The 22,906-nt window shown below is 41.9% G+C and overlaps 1 protein-coding gene across 2 annotated transcripts in view; it reads right to left on the bottom strand.

Annotated features, from left to right (window-relative positions):
* Positions 1–22,906, bottom strand: part of trrap (transformation/transcription domain-associated protein) — a 336,919-nt gene that overhangs the window by 255,381 nt on the left and 58,632 nt on the right. For both annotated transcript variants that reach the window (XM_059979022.1, XM_059979023.1), the window contains 8 exons: positions 22,132–22,283; positions 17,075–17,274; positions 13,771–13,988; positions 11,706–11,903; positions 7,507–7,767; positions 6,427–6,588; positions 3,149–3,245; positions 1,139–1,260 (listed from right to left, as the gene is read on the bottom strand). In XM_059979022.1, coding sequence (XP_059835005.1) covers positions 1,139–1,260; positions 3,149–3,245; positions 6,427–6,588; positions 7,507–7,767; positions 11,706–11,903; positions 13,771–13,988; positions 17,075–17,274; positions 22,132–22,283 — 1,410 coding nt within the window. The remainder of the gene's footprint in view (positions 1–1,138; positions 1,261–3,148; positions 3,246–6,426; positions 6,589–7,506; positions 7,768–11,705; positions 11,904–13,770; positions 13,989–17,074; positions 17,275–22,131; positions 22,284–22,906) is intronic.

Raw genomic sequence — 22,906 nt, 5'->3', positions numbered from 1 at the left:
TACTCTTAACTTCTATATTGCATTTTTCAAATGGTCGTAAAGTGAAAAAAAATTTAGTTTCCCCTTTTAAGTTTGGATTCATTTAAGTGCCACTCAGCCATCTTGATGACATCACAGCTGCTGGGTGCCAGAATTCCTCTGAACAAAACACTCAAAAACCTGGGTACTGGGGAAGGAATTCTTGCTGTGAATCTATGCAAGTCATACACAGTTCATTCAACTGCAAATGGGATTTGAAGTTAGAATCTAAATAATGCAACTTTAATTTTAGTACCAAATTCCTACCTTGCTAAACATTATTTATGTTTATATTTAATTACTGGATAATTCCCCCAAGAAAAGCATTAAAATGACTGGATTATGAGCACAATACATCTGGTACATTATTACTGTTAAGCAATGTAGCTGTCTAGAGGATTTTAAACTGTTTTGCTGTCATCTCAGCACCAGATAGAATATATTACTAATGGGTATTTGGGAAAATATTAATAGTTAAGTAGGAAAGTGAGTATATCCAGCACCATTATTCCTCTAATAATGCAAATTATTTTATTGCAATTACAAATTTAAATCGTTTATTTAATTCCATTTCTAAAGTTTATGATACAAACATGGTATTAAATATGTGACGGAGAGTGCTTTGTAACCACCGCCCTCACACAAGTACATATGCACCCCCCCCACCCCCAAATGTTGCCCTGTCATTCCACTGTCACTCTGCTGAGTGTGCGCATTTTAATATCTTTTCCGGTACATTCTCATACTGGGTCCTAAACCCAGCTGATGCGCTTGAGTTGGCTTTATGTTGCCTTTCCCACCATACACAGCGGAATATCCCATTTCTCTATTAATGGGGATGTGTAAATGTGTATATGTTGTTTGTATACTATATTTAAGGTATATACTTAAGGTATTACTTTAAGGTAATAAACAGATTTTGTAATATGATTGTAACTGTATTGTGGGACACATCATATTCTAATTCATGTAGCGTCCTAAATTAACTTTGTGGGTTAACTTAGGGCTCTACATGAATTAGAATATGATGAACAAAACAACACCACAAAACTTGACAACACTTGCCCTGGATTTCTCTCAATCTCTGTTATGACAACTACTCCACCACAGCGTCACTGACCTTCCGCAAACAGGCCTCTCCTGCTTCCTGTAGTTCGTTATTGGTCGAGTTCAGTGCCTTGAATAACGCAGCGATAATTTTTTCTCGTGACTGAGGCAGGTAATTGCAGGCGGCAAGGGCATCTGTTGGAGAGAGAGTAAAAGAGCAAAATAACAATCCCCACAGACATTATAAAACGACTTCAATTACTGGAAACATAGAGGTGTGCACATTTAAATAACCCTTGATCTACCACAACACGTTTTTATTTTATTTTTATTTAGAAATACAGCATGGAACAGGCCCTTCTGGCCCAATGAGCCGCACCTCCCAGCAGCTACTGATTCAACCTTAGCCAAATCACAGGACGATTTACAATGACCAATTAACCTACTAACCGGTATGTCTTTGGACTGTGGAAGGATATCGGAGCATCCGAAGTAAACCCACACGCACAAAGGAAAAACGTACAAACTCTCTTACAACAGACGCCGGAAATGAACTTGGAACTCCAATGACCTGAGCTGCAATAGCGTCACACTAACCACCACATTACCATGGCATATTCTTTGGAGTCTGTGTTCTTAGGAGGTATATCCAAATTTTACAGCCTGTGGGGTTTGGGCATGAGTTCCCTTGAACCAAGAGGAAATCTAACATAAAACTTTACCCACAAATGGCATCTTAAAAAGACGAGTGTGTTTGTTAGGTTAAATGGCCACTGTAGAATGTCCCCAGTATGTGGGTGGGTGGTAGGTAAGAACGTGGGACGAATAAAACGGGTTTAGTGCAGGATTAGCGTGAAGGGGTGGCAGATGGCTGGTGCAGATTCACTTGTTTATGCACTGCATCTCTGCATTTCGTATTTCTTTGTTTATTAGTTTATTTATTTGGTGATACAGCATGGACTGGACCTTCTGGCCCACGATGCCCCCTCAACCCACAACCCTGAGTAACCCTAACCTAATCACAGGACAATTTACAATGGCCAATTAACCTGCTAACCGGTATGTCTTTGGAGTGTGGGAGAAAACTGGAGCACCCGGGGAAAATCCACACATTCCACGAGGAGAACAGAGACTCCTTACAGAACAGGGCCAGATTTGAACTCTGAACTCCAGAATGCCCCAAGCTATAACACTAACCACTACGCTACCTGTGGTGACACTACTCTAACTACAGTAATTGCTGGATAAATTTTATCTCTTACAAAAACAGAACAATGACGATAGGAGAAGGAATAAACACGGTTTATCGTGGCAACTCTGCTCCAGCAGCCTAACATCACCCTTCCACCAGATACATGATGGAGTAATCGAACAAAGGATCTATGTGCAACACACTCAAAATAGAGCCAGGGCCACTTCTGCACAGAAATAGGCTCTTCAGCACATTTAGTCTGTGCCACTGTTATTCTGCCTAGTCCCATCAACCCACACCTGGATCACAGCCCTTCACATCATTCCCATCCATGTACCTATCCAAACATCTCCTAAATGTTGCATCAGACACCTGAAGGCACACTCCACGATTCAGCTTCTTCCCATCGCCATCTGATTTCAGATTGGACATTGAGCCCATGAACACCTCACTAGTTTTGCTTTTTGTTTCCTTTTTTTTGCACTACTTATTTAATTTAACTATTTAATATACATACTTAATGTAATTCACAGTTTTCTTTTTCTATTATCAGATGTTGCAATGTACTGCTGCCTTGAAGTTAACAAAATTCACGACATATGCCGATGATATTAAACCTGATTCTGAATTGAAAATGAATCTCAGGGTTGTATATGATGACATATACATACTTTGATAATAAGTTTACTTTGAACTTTGACTCCAGCTGCCACTATAACAACTGGTACATGGTCTTTAAAATACTAAATGCTAACACCTTGCAAAGAAACATCTAAATATCTTGAAATTACGTACTCCCCAAAACTAGCTCTCAGTTTGCTGCAGAGTAGTTCTGAGGAACACGTGAGTTGCTTTGAGAGCTGTCTGCTCTAAGTTTCCAGTTTCACTTACTCAGGGCAGCAATGCGTAAAGGCACGAGTGAAGGCAGGCTTTTGTAACAGGGCAGCTTCATGAGTGCATTGTCATCAGCTTCACACAGATTCAGCAACTGCAACAAGATAAAAACCATTCAGCAAATCGACTGACAACCTCCATTACACAGAAGGTATTCAACTTTTGGATGTTTATTACTGATAATGACTCCCAGCACATACACATTACTGCTACTTTTAAATGAATACCATCACTTCAGGAAGAATGTTACAAGCTTGAGTGCAAGGGTAGATTGTTTCACCGTAAAAGGGAACCAGTTGGGAACTTAATTACAATAACCACCCAGCTCAAATCAGAGTGGATCATTTACATTCTCCAGACATCCAAGGCTTTTCAAATTCACTGAGATACATCCAAGGCACAACCACCGACACACTCTAATAAACCTCTACAAATGCACAGTTGAAATTATCCAGACTGGTTGCATCATAGGCTAGCGTGGCAATTTGAACGTGCAGTAATGCAAGAAGCTGCAGAGAGTAGTGGACCCTGCCCAGCATATCACAGGCACATCCCTCCCCTCTATCGGTAGTATCTACAGGGAGGTATTCCCTCAAGAAGGCAACATCCACCATCAAAGATGCCCACTATCCAGGCCATACCATCTTCTCACAGCTACCATCAGGCAGGAGGTACAGAAGCCTGAAGCCCCACATTCATGTTTTGGTTCTTGATCATAAAACTAAGTTTTAGGCCAAACCCTAAACACCAGCTCAGTATAGAAACACTACAATCACTTTGCACTAAAATAGACCATTTTTTGTTCTAGTTGTGTTCTTATAAAATTGCATATAGTTTATGTTTTCCTCATTAACGCTGTTTATCTGTTGCTGTGTGCCACTGATGCTGTTGTAAGTTAGTTTTTCATTGTACATATGCAGACATGGACTTGTGCACATGAGAATAAACTCAACTTTGATAATGGAGAATCATTTGGTTGAGAAGTTCAACCAACTGGACTCCCACAGGCAACAAACAATGTTGTCCCAGATTAACATATGGCCAGGATTCCATAAACCTGTGGACTAACTTCCAAGGAGTCTACATCTCATGTTCTTGTACTCTCTCTCACTCACCTTCTCTTCCTCTCTCACCCTCCCACCCCCTGTTTGTTTGTTTATTATTTGTTTACACAGTTTGTTTTCTTTTGCACATTAGTTGGTTGTCCACCTTTGTTAGTGGCCAAGAAGTTAAGGCGTTGGTCTAGTGACCTGAAGGTCGCTAGTTCGAGCCTCAGCTAAGACAGCATGTTGTGTCCTTGAGCAAGGCACTTAACCACACATTGCTCTGCGATGACACCGGTGCCAAGCTGTATCAGCCCTTGCCCTTCCCTTGGACAACATCGGTGGCGTGCAGAGGGGAGCCCTGCCAAGGCCTGCGCCCTGGAGACTTTCCAAGGCACAAATCTATGATCTCACGAGACTAACGGATGCCTATAGTTTCATTTAATATCAGAGAAATGTATGCAATATACATCCTGAAAATTTTCATTCTTCAGATATCTATGAAGACCGAAGAGTGCCCTACAGAATGAATGACAGTTAAGATGTTAGAACCCCAAAGCTCTTCACTACCCCCTCCCGCACACAAGCAGCAGCAAACAACCCTCCTCTCCTCCACCCACTTCCGCAATAAAACATCAGCACCCTCCACCCACCAAGCGTGCAACAGCAAAGCCCCCAATAAAGACCTCGGCTTGGAGTACAACAAAAACTAATGGTTCTCTTGACAATTGAACATACAACAGGTTCTCTCCCTCTCCCCAATAAAGGGAAAAAAGGAGTTCCCTTTCACAGGGAGAGGACAGACATAACAAAACAACTCGAATGTGTACTTTTTCTATTGATTCTTTTGTATTTCTTTGTTCTACAGTAAATGCTCAAAATAAAATGAAACTCAAAGTAGTATATGGTGATATATTGTATATGTACTGTGATAATAAATTTACTTTGAACTTTGATCTTCGTAAAACAATACCTGGGTGGGTGGGAGGTTGAGGGTACCCAAGAGGAGAGGCAGGCTCTTGGTTTAAAAGTTAATATGAAAGACAAGTGCAGTACTCCCTCAGGCATCTTCCTGCGTAAGACTGCATGTCTTTGAGCTCTGTAGCAACTGTCCAGTCTCCTGACTGATGCGCAGAAATGTTGACACCCTAATACACTGGTGAATCGAATTGTCCAAGACATGTATCCGCCTGAAGTAAATGATTCTGTCTTGTCTCTGATTGCTAGGTGCATGGATAGACTTGAAATTAAAATGCTAGTGAGAGCGTTGTGGACATAAACCTAGCAAGGCTGAACTTATTAAAAAGGATTCTTCAAAATCTATATCATCAGTCACAGTAACTGGATTTTCTTTTTGAATCAATGACTTGTTGGACAGCAATTTCCCATTCTATCACAATAGCTTCAGCTTGGTGAAGGCAAACTGCTCAAGACAACAAGACTCTAAGACATAGGAGCAGAATTAGGTCATTCAGCCCATTGAGTCTTTCCACCACTCAGTCACAGCTGATTTATCATCCCTCTCAACTCCATTCTCCCACCTTCTCTCTGTAACTTTTGATGCCCTTAGCCAAACAACAACCTATCAACCTCCACTTTAAATATACCCAATGACAGCTCCCACAGATGTCTGTGGCAATGATTTCCACAGATTCACCACCCTCTGGCTAGAGAACTTCTTCCTCATCCCTGTCCTAAAGTAACATCCTTCTACTCTGAGACTGTACCCTCTGATCCTTGACTCTCCCACTATTGGAAACATCCTCTTCACATTCACTCTATCTAGGCTTGTCAATATCCGATAGATTTCAATGAGATCTCCCTTCATGCTTCTAAACTCCAGTGAGTACAAGCCCAGAGTCATCAAAAGCTCTTCATATGTTAACTCTTTCATCCTCAGGATCATTCCCATGAACCTCCATTGGACGTCCTCCAATGCCACTGTATCCTTTCTTAAATAAGTGGCCAAACTGTACAACTACAGACCCAGAGACATCAAACAATCCTGATACATTAACGTTTTCATTCCTGGGATCATTCCCATGAACCTCTTCTGGACCATCTCCAATTGCAGCATGTCCTTTCTTAAATATGGGGCCCAAAACTATTTAGGTACCGATGCAGAGCCATTAAATGTTCATTCATTAAAATAAGTGACCACAGAGGAAGGCAGGAGAGAACTCAGGCGGATGTGGAGAATTGCTGAGGAAAGAGGCCAACCCATCATCTTACCTCTGTATAAAAGACTTTGTGCTCCACCACGTTAAGATCCATGGTGAACAGCCTGGGTTGTAGGGTGGTGCAAAATGTATTTCCTTCCATCAACCCAATCTGAGCATTTGCTGGCTGATGTCGTAACAAGTGCTTCTTAGGTGGAACCATGTCTTGTAGGACCTGGTGGCACATGGAAAAGTCCAAGGTCAATTTGCAATCAGTCCACGTTTCAGTTCCACTGACGTGTACAATGCACAACATGAATCACAGAAACACTGTGGCAAAAAAAGTATGCTAATGAACCAACAATCAGCAGGAACTTCAGGATTTCAACCTGAAACAACAGCAATTCCTTTCCTCCCACAGACCTACTGAGCTCTTCTAGCATTTAGTATCTCCAACGTGCTGTTTGGAAACTTGGGTTCACTAAAAACTAAAAGTCTCAAATTATCCATGTTGCAATATTGGCAAAGGAATAATCACCAGGACCTCTACACCCTTAGGAGGCTGAAGAAATTCACAACTGCATTGATCCTCACCAGTTTTTAATCAAAGCAGCCAATCTGGATGCATCACAGCTTGGTAAGGCAACTGCTCTGCCCATGACTGCAAGAAACTGCAGAGAGTTGTGGACACAGCTCAGATCATCACGGAAACCAGCCTCTCCTCCATGGACTCTGTCTACGCTTCTTACTGCCTTGGTAAAGCAGCCAGTATTATCAAACCCCACCCACCCCGGACACTCTTCTCCCCCAGTCCATCGGGTAGAACCTACAAAAGCCTGAAAGTGCATACCACCAGGCTCAAAGACAGCTTCTATTTCAATCTTATCAGACTATTGAACAGTCCACTGGTATGATAAGAAGGACTATTGACCTCACAGTCTACCTCGTTGTGATCTTATTGGCCTGCCTGCACTGCACTTTCTCTGAAGCTGTTATGTTTATTCTGCATTCTGCTATTGCTTTCCCTTGTACTACCTCAATGCACTGATGTGGTGAAGTGACATGCAAAACAAGATCTTCCACTGTACTTTGGTAGACATGACAATAATAAACCAACTTACAAATTACACAAGATTACACGTGATTCAGTTACCTCTTTATGAGGCTCCATGATCTCCGTCACACTTTTGCCCGTCACCTGGGCAAGTACCTGCAAGGAATGCATGGCCTGCTTCCGCACGGTGGAGTTTGGGGAGGTCACTTCGCGCACCAGGTCGTGGGTCACGTGGTGGAAGGACTTCTCCTGAGCCGTCAGTAACTCTTCCGACTTCTCCTCATCCTTCAGGGGAGTGGCACAGCGAACCAGCAGCTGTTCCAACGTCGTCTTGGCCATTGCAACCGCACCATTTGAAACCTAGGGAGTAGCAGAATTATCCCCTTGGGCAAAACTTCAACAGGAAACCACCGCCAGCATTTGTATCATGTTATTTTGTTGTTGGCCTGTTCATGAGCAACGATGAAAGGCCATTGCCCTGTAATGTTAACCATTTCCTGGTATGTTGTTAGGCCTGGTAAATAATCCCAGCATTTTCTCTTTTAATTGCACACTTCCTGCAGCATTTTGCTTGTCAATTACAACACCACTGGCTTTCATTTGTTCCCCAGTTCAGTAATACCTTGATTTTCAAATTGATACCAGCTTCCCATCTCATCTCCAACCTCTCCCAACCCAGAAAGGACTCTAGAGATCTCCAAACTTCTCCAATCCTCCATCCACGATTTTAAATTACTCCTGCAGAGGTATGCGCCCTAAAATACCTGGATTCTAAGCTCAAATTCATTCATTTTCTTTCTCTCTCTCTCTCTCGCTCTCTCTTTTAAGACAAACATTTGTGCCTGACCAAGCTGACCCAATCTTTCAATGTATGGTACAATGCCAAGCTTTCATCACCATTACTCCCTTGAAGAACCCTGGAATGTATTATAATGTTAAGGTCACTACACAAATACATGATTTTTTATTTTGGACGTATATTAATGATTAGTGTCACATAACATTGAAAAATACAGTGAAATAGGTCAATTGTGTTAATGACCAACATTCTGCGCTGAGGGCCACCCATAGGTGACACAGCCACGGCCACAAGTTGCTGACCCTAACCAGTGAGGAAAACTAGAGCACACAGAGGAAACCCACTCGGTCATGGAGAGAATGAAGCAACTCCTTACAGACAGTGGTAGGAATCGAACACCAAACGTTGATCACTGGTATTGTAATAGCGTTAAGCTAATTGCTGAGCTACCATGCCACTGTTGGTCATAGTCATGCCACCTCACCTAAAGTCTCCAAACCAAAAATTGAATTCCTATTAATCTTTCCACTGCTGTACATCTTCAGAATTATGTTTGTTTCCAGCATTGAACTCTCTTTTGCCGAACATTTAATTTCAGGTCAGATCATCCTCTCTGCAAGATGTGTTCAGTGCTAAATGTGAAACTGCTTTTCACATGAAATATATGCACTACAGGTAGAGCTGACATTGCAGGGGATATTCAGTGCACACAGCAAGCACCGTGCTATCTAGGACAGACACAGCCGAAGGCTCTTTCAGCTCTGTGTCTAACGTTGCCGTAGTAATAGTCTTCTCTCTTTGGTAAATAATTGTGCGCTATCACTGGTTTTTACAAGAATCATTATTTCTCGTAGATGAACAAATGCCTATATAAGAGACTCACAGTTAAGCATTTCTATAAATATAGTCCCATTTTATCATATAAAATGATCAGCATAGTTACCTGAGCATATGCATATAGAGTCAGACAGTACAGCAAAGAAACACGTCCTTCAGCTTACCTATACCATTAATCTGCTTAGTTCCATCAATCTGCAGCTGGACCATACCCCTTCCCAACCATGTACCTATCTAAAATTTCTGTTAAGTGTTGAAATGAACCCACATCCACCACTTCCACCAGCAGCTCATTCCACTCTCTTACCACCCTGAGTGAAGAAGTTCCCCCTCACGTTCTCAAACATTTCGTATTTCACCCTTAACCCATAATCTCTAGTTCTGGTCCCACCTAATCTCAGTGAAAAACTCCTCTTTGCATTTACCCTACCTATACCCATTTTAATTTTGTATACCTCTATTAAATCTTCCTTCACTCCCCTATGCAATAGGGAATAAAGTTCTAACTAATTCAACCTTTCCCTATAACTCAGGTGCTCAAGTCCTGGCAAATCTTAAATCCTTGTAAATTGTCTCCGCACTCCTTCAAGCTTATTGAAATCTTTCCTGTAGGTAGGTAACCAGAGCGGCATGCAATACTCCAAACTAGGCCTCAGCAACATCTCATACAACTTCAACAATATATCCCAACTCCTGCACTCAATGTATTGATTTATGAAGGCCAATGTGCCAAAAGCTTTCTTTACAACCCTATCTACCTGTGATGCTACTTTCTAGGAATCATGGATCTCGATTCTCAGATCTCTCGCATGCACACAGTGAACAGTGGAAGTCCTTTCCTGGTCTGTCCTCCCAAAGTGGACACCTCACACTTGTCCACATTAAATTCCATCTGCTATTTTTCAGTCCATTTTTCCAACTGGTCCAGACCTCATTGCAAGCTTGCTGCCCACTACACCCCAATCTTGTTGTCATCTGCAAATCTGCTGATCCAGTTAACCACGTTATCATCCAGATCACTGATACAGATGACAAACAGCAACAGGCCCAGCACTGGTTGCTGCAGCACACCACTCCAGTCAGAGGCGAACATCTTTACCACTCTCTGGGTTCTCCTGCAAAGCCAATGTCAAATCCAATTTACTACCTGACTTACTGACTAAACTATATTCAAATAAGCTTTACTTGATTTACAGGCTAGATTTCATAGACTTTCATCCACTTAGACTGGAGCTCAGCAATTTGAACATGCATCAAGAACACCAGGCAGTACAGGAACAGGCCCTTCAGCCCACAATATTGTGCTTAAACCAGTAATTAAATGCCTAGATAAACAAACCCCTTCTGCCGACACAATGTCCATGTCCTTCCATTCATTGTACATTTATACAACTATCTAAAAGGTCTTTTAAATGTTTCTAAAGATTAAAGATTAGCTTTTTGTCTTACATGTACATCAAAACACACAGCGAAGAGCATCGTTTGTATCAATGACCAACACAGTCTGAGGATGTACTAGGTCAGGGGTTCCCAACCTTTTTAATGGCATGGACCCCAATCATTAACCAAGGGGTCCGTGTACCCCAGGTTGGGAACCCTTGTGCTAGGTGAAGCCCACAACTGTCTTTATGCTTCCGTCACTAACATAACATGCCCACAACTCACTAACTCTAACCTATAAGCCGTTGAACGAGCGGATCGGTAGGACAACCGGCCGCTGTAAGTTTCCCCTAGTGCATTAGTGATACAAGCTAAGGGTTGGGAGAGCTAATAGGAATGTGAGAATAAAAGGTGGCATTAATATAGGATGCAATGGGTTGATGGCTGGTACAGATTCAATGGGCCAAAAGAACTGTCTGTGCTCTGGGTACCAATACCAAGCTTCAGAACAAGGCAACACCAGCTGATTGGAAATTGCAGAACAGAAATTTATCTCTGGATTTGCACTAGACAGGAGCTACTGTTTAACGCCGCCAATCTCCCCTCTTTCTTTCAGTCCAGGGGAAGGGCCTTGACCCGAAATGTCGACTCTCCATTTCTCTCCATGTATGTTGCCTGACCTGTTGAGTTCCTCCTCCAGAAGTCTGTTATTTGCTTCAGGTTCCAGCACCTGGAAAAGCAGCTCGCAGGGTGGGTAGTGGTGCAACTGTGGAATAAGCTGCCAGCGGAAGAGGTAGAAGCGGGGCTGATTTCAACATTTATGAGAAGTTTGCATAAATGGGAGGGGCATGGAGGGTTATGGTCCAGGGACTGGGCAGAATAATAGCTCAGCACAGACTAGATGGGCCAAAGGGCCTGTAGTGCTCTATGACTCTATTACACACACACACAAAGCTGCATGCTGTTTATATATACACAAGGCCAGATTAGTTATTTAGATAATCAACTTAACTGAGATTATATTTACTTCAATCAAATATCAATAACCATTCAACCAGGATTACACTGATGGCCCAACTCATATCTAAAAGCCGTGTGATTGAACGTTCATTTACCACTGACACTGCCATGCGAAGTCACAACAGGTCACTGTCTATACAGGTAAGAGATGAACTAGATGGACTGATGGGCTGAAGTCCTGTGGTGCTCTACGACTATGATTTGAGCCACACAAAACACATCATGACCCTCTTGTGACCGCCACATAAGAAAAACACAGTACCTCTCCCGTCAGATCCATCATGACAAAGAGGAGAGCCTTGAGAAAGGTTTGCTGATTCTGCAGGACCCAGATCAAAGGGAGGCGTTCCATTAGGAACTTGATGGAGACGACACCTCCAAGTTTAGCGTACCAGGCTTGTTCGTAACAGCAGGCACAGAGACGCTCAACGATGTACGAGAACAAAGGCAGCAGGCATGCCTAGAGGAATTTTACAAATTGTCACGTCAGAAGTTTAAGACATTCCAGATATCAGCTTTACAGATGAGATGTTAATCTGAGAACTGTATGCCCTGTTGCATCTGAGTATATAAAAAGAAAATCGATGACACTTCACTGAAGTAGGGGAGTCTAAAGACTATAAGAACATTGGAGCAGAATAAGAGTATTCAAAAACACAAGACGTTCTGCAGATGCTGGAAATCCAGAACAGCAACACACAAAATGCTGGAGGAACTCAGCAGGCCAGGCAACATCTATAGAAATGAATAAACAGTCAACGTTTTGGGGCGGGTGAAGGGTCTCGGCTGGAAACATCAACTGTTTATTCCTCTCGATAGGTGCTGTATGACCTGCTGAGTTCCTCCAGCATTTTATGTTTGTTGCTAAGGTTGTTAGAACTCAAGTCTGCCCTCTCATTGAATATAACCAAAGGCATTCTGTCTGAGGCCCTATCAGGTCAAGTTTATTGTCACGTGCACAAAAATGGTAAGGTACGGGTACAACGACCAACTTGTCTGCAGCATCACAGACACACAGCTCCAGTTAACATAAGATCTTCTCTCTTATTGTCTATCTGCACTACACTCTCTGTAGCTGTTACACTTTATTCTGCATTTTTATTGTTTTATCCTGTTCTAGCTCAATGCACTGTGTAATGATCTAACCTGTATAAACAGTATGCACAACCTTTTCACTGTATCTATATGCAGGTGACATTAAGAAACCAACATAACACACAGCATACATACTCTTTATACCAGATGGTGAAGAGAGAGGAAAATCATGGAATCTTCCCCAATTTCTTCTGTGACTGTTCCCCATAATCTTCAATTTCTTAATCTTTCAAAAATGCACCAACTTTCACTCTAAATATCTCATAAAATCTAGCCCCTATAAACTCCAGTTTCCAGAGATTCTGTGAGACGATCATATGCACCTCAGTTTTAAAATTATATTCCCAAAAATTCTGAAATGAATGCACCAAAGGCCAGCAGTTATACTTGGCAACATACTAAGTGCTGGAGGGACTCAGCAGGTCAGGCAGACTACAGCCCAGACAAAGGGTCTCAACCCAAAATGTTAACTGTTCATTTCTCTGCCCTGTTGAGTTCCTTCAGCACTTTGTATGTTGCTCATATTCCAGCATCTGCAGTCTCATGTGTTAATGTTTATCCTTTGCTTTGCTTTTAATTGACAGTGGCCATCTGCTCATAGTAACATCACAGTGGGAGCTTGCTGCGCGCTAACTGGCAGCTGAATTTTCCACAGTCCAACAGCACGGTAGAAGCACTGCACTGGTTATAAAGCACTCTAAGGTAACGTGAGGTTGCAAGCAGCTCTGTATAAGTTCAAGGTATTTAATTATTTTTAATTATTTATTTAGAGTTACCAGGTGGAACAGACCTTCCAGCAACCCACTTATTTAATCCTCGCCTAACCACATGACAATTTACAATGACCAATTAACCTACCAACAGTACATCTTTGGACAGTGGAAGGAAACCACAGCACCCCGAGGATACCCACTTGCTCATGTGGAGAACGTGCAAACTCCCTTCAGACATCATCAGAACTGAACTCCAAACTACAACACCCGAACTGTGCTATCTGATGGTTACTGCAATGAAGGCTCCTGGTGACCTGATGAAGGGTCTTCGTCTGAAATGTCAGCAGTTTATTCCTCTCCATAGATGCCGCCTGTCCTGCTGAGTTCCTCCAGCATTTTTTGTGTGTTATTCTGGGTTTCCAGCACCTGCAGCATCTCTTCAGCTTGTGAATACACTGCACGGTATCTTTTAAAGATATTATGCTGCATATTTGTATTCAGAAATTTGGAACCACTAACCCGTTCCTTCGAGCCCAAGATGATGCTTGCCACATCAAAGATGACAGCCAGAGCCACCTCTCCTATTTTGCAGAGCTCCTTTTCCTCATAAGCCATGCAGATGGCGATGGCATCAATGAGGACGAGTGGGTCCATTCCTTTGGATCCGTTTTCCTCACTGTGGAACATGGCGGTGCTGGGCTGACTCCCCACCTGGTAACACTGCAGCAAGAATGGGCCTGGAAGGAAACAACAGTGAACATAAATCATACTGAACACAAGAGATTCTGCAGATGTTGGAAATCTAGAGGAACACACACAAAATGCTGGAGCAACTCAGCAACATCTATCAAGAGGAAAGAACCAGCCTATGAACGTCAAAGAACAACCCATGAATACTACCTCGCTATTTTGGTACTCTTTTAGCACTACTTATTTAACTTAATTTTCTGTGCATGTGTGTGTATATTTACACACACACACTATCAATCAGTGCATTGCTGCCATAAAACAACAAATTTCATGACATACAGTATGTCAGTAATATTAAACCTTGATTCTCAACAGTCTAACATTTTGTGCCAAGATCCTTCATTAGGGCAGGTTGATGAATTCCCGAGTTCCTCCAACATTTTGTGCATGTCACTCATGTAGCAAAGGAAAAGGCCCTTCTGCCCACAATGTTGTGCCAAATTAAAACAGTAAAGAGATGTGTAATTAATCTCTTCTGCCGACACAATGTCTTTAACCTCCCCAATCTCTGCACATTTCTGTGCCCATTGAAATGCCTCTGGTGTATTTACTTCCACTACCACCACTGGCTGCACACTCCAGGCAGCCACCACTCTCTGTGTAGAAATCCTCCCGTTCACTTTAAATCATGCCCTGTGGTATTAGCCATTCCGACCCTGGGAGAAAGATATTAACTGTCTGTTGAAGCCAATCCCATGAAAACAACTCAAGTTCATCCATTTTCTCCTTATAACACATCTCCTCTAATCCTCTTCTGCACGCCTCCACATCCTTCCGATAATGGAGCAACCAGAACTGAAACCAATACTCCAGCTGTGGCTTAACTAGACATTAACAAAGTTGCCGAGAATCCATATGAATAATCGCAACACATAAATCAACCAAGTATCAAGCCCAAACAAAACAACTAATAGCTCAAGTGAAAGTGGCGTCCAAGGGGGAGCAAATAAAACCTAATTAATAAAAGCATTAATGGGCTAAAGAACCCATTATGTTATACATAAACACAACAGGTGAGAAATAACCAGCAGGTCAAGCAGCATCTATGGGAAGTCAGACCATGCTAATCAGTCTACATTGTTCTGGTCCAATATAACGTTATAAAACACTGCTGAGACCACAACAGGACTATCACATCCATCTCTGGTCACCTAGCTTTTGGAAGAGTGAATGATCTAATGTGAATACAGAGAAGATTCAGAACACAGACCAGCACAGCACAGAGAGGCCCTCTGGCCAACAATGTTGTGCTGAGGCAATTAAATTAATAGTCAAATGACTAACTAAATTAATCTCATCTGCCTATATATCTATATCCTTACATTTTCCTCACATGCATGTGCCTATCTAAATAGCTATTAAATTTCCTAATGTTTCTGCCACTACCACCACCCCAAGCACCCACCACTCTGTGTAAAAAAAATCTTGCCCCTCACATCTCCTTTGAAATTGCCCCTATGGTATTAGATATTTCAACCATGGAACAAAGGTACTCTCTGCCTACTCTATTTATGCCTCTCATAATCTTATAACCACTTATCAGATCTCCCCTCAGCCTCCACTTCTCCAGGGAAAACGTCGCAAGTTTGTCCAAATTCTCTAAACCAGGTAAACCTCTTCTGCACCCTCTCCAAAGCCCCAGCATCCTTCCGAGTGGGGTGAACAGAACTGTATTTACTGGAAGGAATGCACTGTGGTGAGTGCAAGGAATGTACTGCTGGCGATGATGGTGGAGGCAGATACAATAGGGTCTTCTAAGGGACTCTGATAGGTACATGGAGTTTCGAAAAATAGAGGGCTATGCGGTAGGGAAATTCTAGGCAGTTTCCAGAGTAGATTTCATGGTCAAAGGGCCTGTAATATGTTTTGATATCTATGTTCTAAGACTCCAGGGAGGGGGAGTCTATTCATTAGTCACAACTGGAGAAGCTGTTTTTTTTTTAATGAGAACACATCAGCTGTCTGTTGATGCCTGACTTCCCCAGCAACTTGTTTTGTTTTTTCAAATTTTATTTAGCAAAACAGTGCAGAGTAGGCACCCCAGATCCCTCAAGCATGCCAGTCCAGCAACTTTACAACCCCAATTAACCCTAACCTGAACATGGGACAGTTTACAATGACTAATTAACATACTAACTGGTACGTCTTTGAACTGTGGGAGGAAACCAGAGGACCAGGAGAAAATCCACGCATTCCACAGGGACGATGTACAGAAACTGCTTAGCCAGCAGGGATTTTGTCGGCAGAATGGCCTACTGCATCATAGTATAATGTTTCCAGTTAAAGTAACTAGTCAATTTACCTCTCTGGTGTTTGTGGGAGCTAAATGTGAAGCTGACAGACTACATATACGCTTTATATAGCACCTCCTTGGCTGTAAAGTGATTTAGAAGGACATGAGGTAATGCTTTGGAAATGGAAAACCGTTCTTTAATCGAATTTGGCAACTAAATAACTGTCTGTACAGTTACACTGCAAAACCAGAGTACCTGCATTATTGATTTGAGGAAGTGCTTTCAAAGGTCAAAGTAAATTTATTATCAAAGTACGTTTATCTCACCATGTACCACCTTAAGATTCATTTTCTTGTGGGCCTTCACAGTAAAACAAACACAACAGAATCAATAGAAAAAACACACAAAGACTGACAAACTACTAATGTACAAAAAATGAACAGCTTAAAACAGATAAATAGGTAGATAGCTAGGTAGATCAGAAGATAGATAGGCAGACAGATACAGGAGGTAAGCAGATAGATGGGTAGATGGATAGATGTACAATGATACAGATAGTTCAGAGTTGAGGTGAGTGAAATTATCTATGCTGATTCAGGAACAAAGCAAAACAAAAGTAGTGAATGAATATTAATATTAATATAGATAAAGACAGACAAAGGTACACTGATGCCACAGGGCCAGAATTCTGCACCCATGGCCAATGTGAACTACAGTTGGAGTTTCACACATAAATGGAAGATGAGACTTTCCTCCTTTTTTCCCCTTTTCCCTAAATTTTCAAAACCTTTAAGAAGCTGCATTCAATCTCAGCCACCTGGCAGGTGACACCAACTCACCACATTGTTGAGCTACAGCCACCATGGTGTAATGACGGATTAAACTGGCCACAAAAGGCAGGGCACTGGGCCGCAGGTCTTTGATGACAGCAGACATAAACGCACCCGTCAGGGCCTGTTCGAACGTCTTACGAGCGGGAGTGTCCTGTGCCTTGTAGCGGTGTGATATAATCACGCTGGGTATCGCCTTCTCTGTGAAGCTATGAGACAAAACAAAATTAATTTGCTGCATGATTACCAAGCCAGGCATGAAAACCACGCAGTGGGTAGAAGCGTTTCTTGTACATTTTGATCGAGCTGACCCAATTCAATTACTCCATTTTAATACTGTCAGCAACTGACTACAAAGAAGATGGATGGTTTAATTTCATCAGCACTATTCAGGAGTGGCTGCTACAAATAAGGTAAGCTTGCTCCAAAATGTCCATGCACTGACAAACAAATGTGATTATTGAGTGACGTTTCAATATTTACAGACTGCTGCATTCAACTCTTTGCATTTGGATTCGAAAGGCTGAAATATTAATCAATCTGGCAGACATAAAGAACTATTACACCAAGATGGAGAAGCACTTTGACTGCTAGCCCTTGTCACTTGCTAGATTTCTGCATCACTTTAATTGAGAGAGAGACTATTTCCTGCCCGCATTATAATCCCCTTACTCAAGCAATCAGGTACAGGACATTGGAAACAGGTACCTGGCTGAGCACTGGGTGCATCCTCACAGATAATTCATCTGGTCAAGTTGTCCCATCCAAGTCAATGCCATTTGCCAGCAATTGGCCAAAAACCTTCTAAAGCTTTCCTATCATACAAGTCCTAAACACATTTGATAGTTGGTAAAATTCCATGTTCCGCAGAACATACTGGTGCAATTCCACACTGACATCTTCTCATCAGCCATTACTGTCTGGTTTGGTACAGCACCCTCTCACAATGTACCAAAACCACGGTGAACTGTCAAGACAGCAGAATAGGTCATTGGCTCCAGTCTACCATCACTGCAGGACTTGGATGTGTCCAGGAGGAAGATGTGGGCAGGAAAGATCACTGCAGACACTACCCACCCCGCACACTGAGTTTTCCAAAAGCTCCCTTCTGGAAAGCGCTGTAGGGCTATTAAAACTAAAACTTTATGCCATCTTGAATGTTTCTTTCCCCAGACAGATAATCGGATCAATCATTCTAGTTAGCCCCCTACCCCCTTCATCTATTTCCACATTCACTGCACTGCTCTACATTGTAAACACTTTAAACCTATTTTAAATTCTATAAACATGCTGGTATTTATGTACATTCTATTCCATATTTCTACTAGTTTTTAATATATTTAATTATTTTTTGTTGCATGTCACACTCTGATCACCACTCCACAGCAAATTCCTAATACATCTAAATGTATATGGTGAATAAGGTTGATCCTTGATTGGACCTGCCTCAACCAGTTCCACAGGCAACTCATATGTATCGCCCTACATGATTTTAAAAAAACCTGTTCCTCCAGTTCCTATTAAATCTTTTCCTTCTCACTTTAAACTTACGCCCTATAGTTCTTGACTCCCCAATTCTGGAAAAGAGATTGAATGCATTCACCCTAGCTATGACTCTACAATGTACAGACTTCCCACATTTATAACGTTTCTCTGCGTGTGCCCGTGTGTGCGTCCGTGTATCCCAGTTAATCTTCAGGAGGAAAAGAGGTCCAGACCAACAGAAGTGCAATGACTAGACCATGTCTCCTTTGTGTTTTCTAAGATCAAGCTTCTAAGTTGTAGTATAATTGCAGAGCTTCATGAAAGTAAACATTGTCCGAGCATTTTGAATCAAGTGGTTTCTGCTTTAAACGCAGCACCATGGGATCTTAAGGTCCTAAATATGTAAGACTTTGAATTTATTTCTAATCATCACAATGAGTGGTTATGGCTCTATATTAGAATGGTTCCAGTCTGGTTCCATTTTGATATGGAACCAGACCGCAGGAGGCCGTTATCACTGTCCCTTCACGGACAACTTTATTCTAAAACCAAACTAATACAAAACTGGATTATCTGGAATAAATTTGGCCAGGAGCCAAATTATTTCAATGGCAATAACAGGTAAAATCTGATTAGTTCTTCTAATTAGGCTTCTGATTAGGTTTCTGCTTGTGCGAGGGATTGACCTCCTTTATTTCAAATCTTTAGTTTTATTTTAAACTCTAAGTAGTTCCGGGACTTGAGGAGCTGAATTATAGGGAATGACTGAAAAGGTAAGAACTGCATCATGGGAGTGTAGGAGAATGAGGGAGATTTGATAGAGGGTAAATGGATGCAAGTTTTTTTCCCATTGAGGTTGGGTGAGACCACAACTCAAAGTCATGGGTTAAGGATGAAAGATGAATTTAAGGGGAACCTGAGGGGAAACTTCTTCACTCAGAGTGTGGTGAGAGTGTGGAACAAGCTGCCAGCGGAAGTGATGAATATAGATTTGATTTCAACATTTAAGAGAAATTTGGTTAAGTACATGGATGGGAGGGGTATGAAGGGCAATGGTCCAGGAGTGGATGCATGGCACTAGGCAGAATAATATTTGGCGTGGACTAGATGGGCCAAAAGGCTTGTTTCTCTGCCCTAGCGCTCTAGGACTCGTACAAGTGAAATCTGTGAACAGTATGGTGCCAGATTGTGACAACTCATGGCAAGCAGCTCCCTACAGATCTAATCAGTACTTCTATTCTAATTATTCTTTTTTTTAATCTAAATCGTCCCTTGTCCAAAACTAAAGCAATAAATGCCTACAGCAATAGGCAGTTTCTGTGGAGACAAATACCATTGACCTTTCAGGTCAATGAAAGGTTAAGAATCTGCAAATTTAAATGCCTCTACTCTGCGGGTCGTGGGTACTTCCTGCACAGTCTGTTTTCTTATCCAACTATGCACGTTTATCTGAACTTCATTCCACCATGTTAGCAATTCAATAACTATCTTCGAAAGCTAATGTTTCAGCTCTATAATACCCTAGTTAGACCACACAGTGTTCAGTTCTGATCGCCTCATTAGATGAAGAATGTGGATGCTTTGGGGAGGAGGCAGATATTTACCAGGGGAGAAACACACACAAAATGCTGGAGGAATTCAGCAGGCCAGGCAGCATCTATGGAAAAGAATAAACTGATTTCGGGCTGAGACCCTTCAGCAGGACTGGAATGGAAGGGGAGAAGTCAGAGTAAGAAGATGGGGGGAGGGGAGAAATAAGTACAAATGGCATGTGATGGGAGAAACCAGGAGAAATGGAGAGGAATGAAGTAAAGAGCTGGGAAGTTGATGAAAAAGATAAAGGGCTGGAGAAGGGGGAATCTGATAGAAGAGGACAGAAGACCATGGAAAGAAGGGAAGCGGGAGGAGTACCTTCAAGAGCTGATTAGAAAACATATCTTGTAAGGAAAGGTTGAGTGAGTTAGGGCATTTACCTTTGGACCAATGGAAAATAAAGCAACTTGACAGTGGTATGTAAGATTATAAGCGAATAGATAGAGTGGACAGCAAGCACCTTTTACCCAAAGCAGCAAAAGCTTATACAGAGGACAAATCATAAATACAGTACAAGAGATTCTGCATATGCTAGAAATGCAGAGCAACACAAACAAAATTCTGCAGAAAAGCAGCTAAGTCAGGCAACATCTACGGAGTTCATCCAACATTTTATGTGTGTTACTAAAGGACATCTTTTCAAGGTGAGCGGACGGAAGTTTTGGGGAGATGTGAGGTGTAGATTTTTTTCAAAACAAGAGTGGTAGGTGCCTAGAATACGCTGCTCAAAATGGTGGTTGAAACTGATACAATAGGGACATAGAAGAGATTCTCAGGTAAGCACATAGATGAACGGTCAGGTGAGAAGGCAGGAGAATAGGGCTGAGAGGGAAAATAAAATCAGCCATGATGGAATGACAGAGCAGACTCAGTGGGCTGAATGGTCTAATTCTGCTCCTATTTCTTATGATCTTACATGTGCATAGTCATACTGATCAGGGTGGAAAGGACTGGAGAGAGACTAGTACCCTAAAACCATAGGATAAAGAAGATACCTTATTCAAGAGCTTTAACAACATGAGCATAAAATGTGATGAACACATTGTTTGACAGACATCTGGTTTGTAGTGGGTCAGCACAACGCTTTCCAAAAGATGACCCAGGTTCAATTTCCGCCACTGCCTGTAAAGACTGTACATTTTTCTCTTGAATGCGTGGGTTTCCTCCAATTGCTCCGGTTTCCTCCTAGTCCAAAGAGGTACCAGTTGGTAGTTAATGATCATTGTAAATTGTCCAATGATTAGGCTCAATGTGATTCAAAAGCCTGGAAAGGCCTTTCCACAATGTATCTCAATAAATAATTATATTAGCTGCTGGTTAACTTGAAAACAGCTACTCGAGATGTACAGGGATCAGGTACAAGCATGGATCAGACAGGGCTCTAGAGAATTACTAGGTAATAGAACACAGAACAATACAGCACAGTACAGGCCATTTGGCCCACAATGTTGTGCCGACCCTTATACTCTGCCTCCCATATAACCCTCCACCTTAAATTCCTCCATATAACCAGGTAACCAGGAAGGAACAAAAGAATGGACTTAGGAGAGCTAGAAGAGGGCATAAGGAGGCCTTGGTGATCAGTATTGATGAAAACTCCAAGATGTTCTACCCATATGTCAAGAACCAGAGGATGACTAGTGCACTGATCAAGAAGAGAGGAAACGTTTGCCAAGTCGAAGGAGCTAGGGGATGTCTATGGCTATGTTCTATAGAAAATATATTCCCTAGTTAATATACGCTTTACATGTCCATTTCAACTCAAGTACAATTACATAAAAGAAATATAATCTTTTCTTTCAAAAAGAAATATAACCTCTTCCTTTCCAAAGAGGAAGAAATTTTCTTTCAAGATGATTATGCCATTACAAAAATGCCAGTAAATTAAACTAGTTGAGTCTTAAAGAAATGTAAAAGGGAACTATTACTGCAAGTAAGACATGCAAGGAACCATTCTCATCTTCTGAAATGAATCTGTGCTTTCGTACTTTGGGTGGGCCAGTAGTTGGTACAGTGAATGCTTGTTATCGTCCAAACTCATCATTGCCACCAAAAAGCATTTGATCACTTCCCAGGCCTGGCGACGGTAATAGGGCTCAGTGTTTGCACTCTTTAGACAATCCAACGCTGTTTCAATCGCCTAGAACCAAAAACAAAATGTTTTCACTCACAACCTAAGCCATTTAGTCATCCCTTAAGCATTACTAAACCATCATCAACATATCTGCACAGAATTTGAAGAATTTCAAAAGGATATTTAATCTGTGAAGACTTGTTTAACCTGTGGCACTGTCCTGCACTGAGTTACAAAGAGCAGTGAGACATCACATGGATGAAAGAACACTGAAGGGTTACGTGAGAGGAAAGGGTTAAACAGATCTTAGAGTAGTGTTAAAGGTCAGCTAAGCATTGTGAGCCAACCAGAGCTGTAGTGGCATCCACACCGGTCAAGTAATAGGTTGCTGTCCAGTGTGGGCACAGAACGGCACAGAATGGAAGAGCAAACATTGTGGGCTGAAGGGCCACAGGATCTGTACAGTTCAATGTTCTAGGAAGGACCTACAGCTGTCTGCTGTATTCCTCTAACAAACACTTGTTAGTGGGTGACAGGCAGAGTTTTTTAAAAAAATGGAGGGGCAGAGATGAAGCAAGGTTTGAAGAGAGTAGGAGAGAAAGAGAGAGAGAGTGGAAGGTGGAATGGAAACATGGCACTACTAATGCAGATTATGTAAAGAAGATACATGTGGTATTTGTGGGCACTTG

Source organism: Hypanus sabinus, chromosome 9, assembly GCF_030144855.1.
Source record: "Hypanus sabinus isolate sHypSab1 chromosome 9, sHypSab1.hap1, whole genome shotgun sequence".
In the NCBI taxonomy this organism is placed as follows: Eukaryota; Metazoa; Chordata; class Chondrichthyes; order Myliobatiformes; family Dasyatidae; genus Hypanus; species Hypanus sabinus.
The sequence above is the reverse complement of the archived record's forward strand: the minus strand, read 5'-3'. Positions and strand labels throughout refer to the sequence as shown.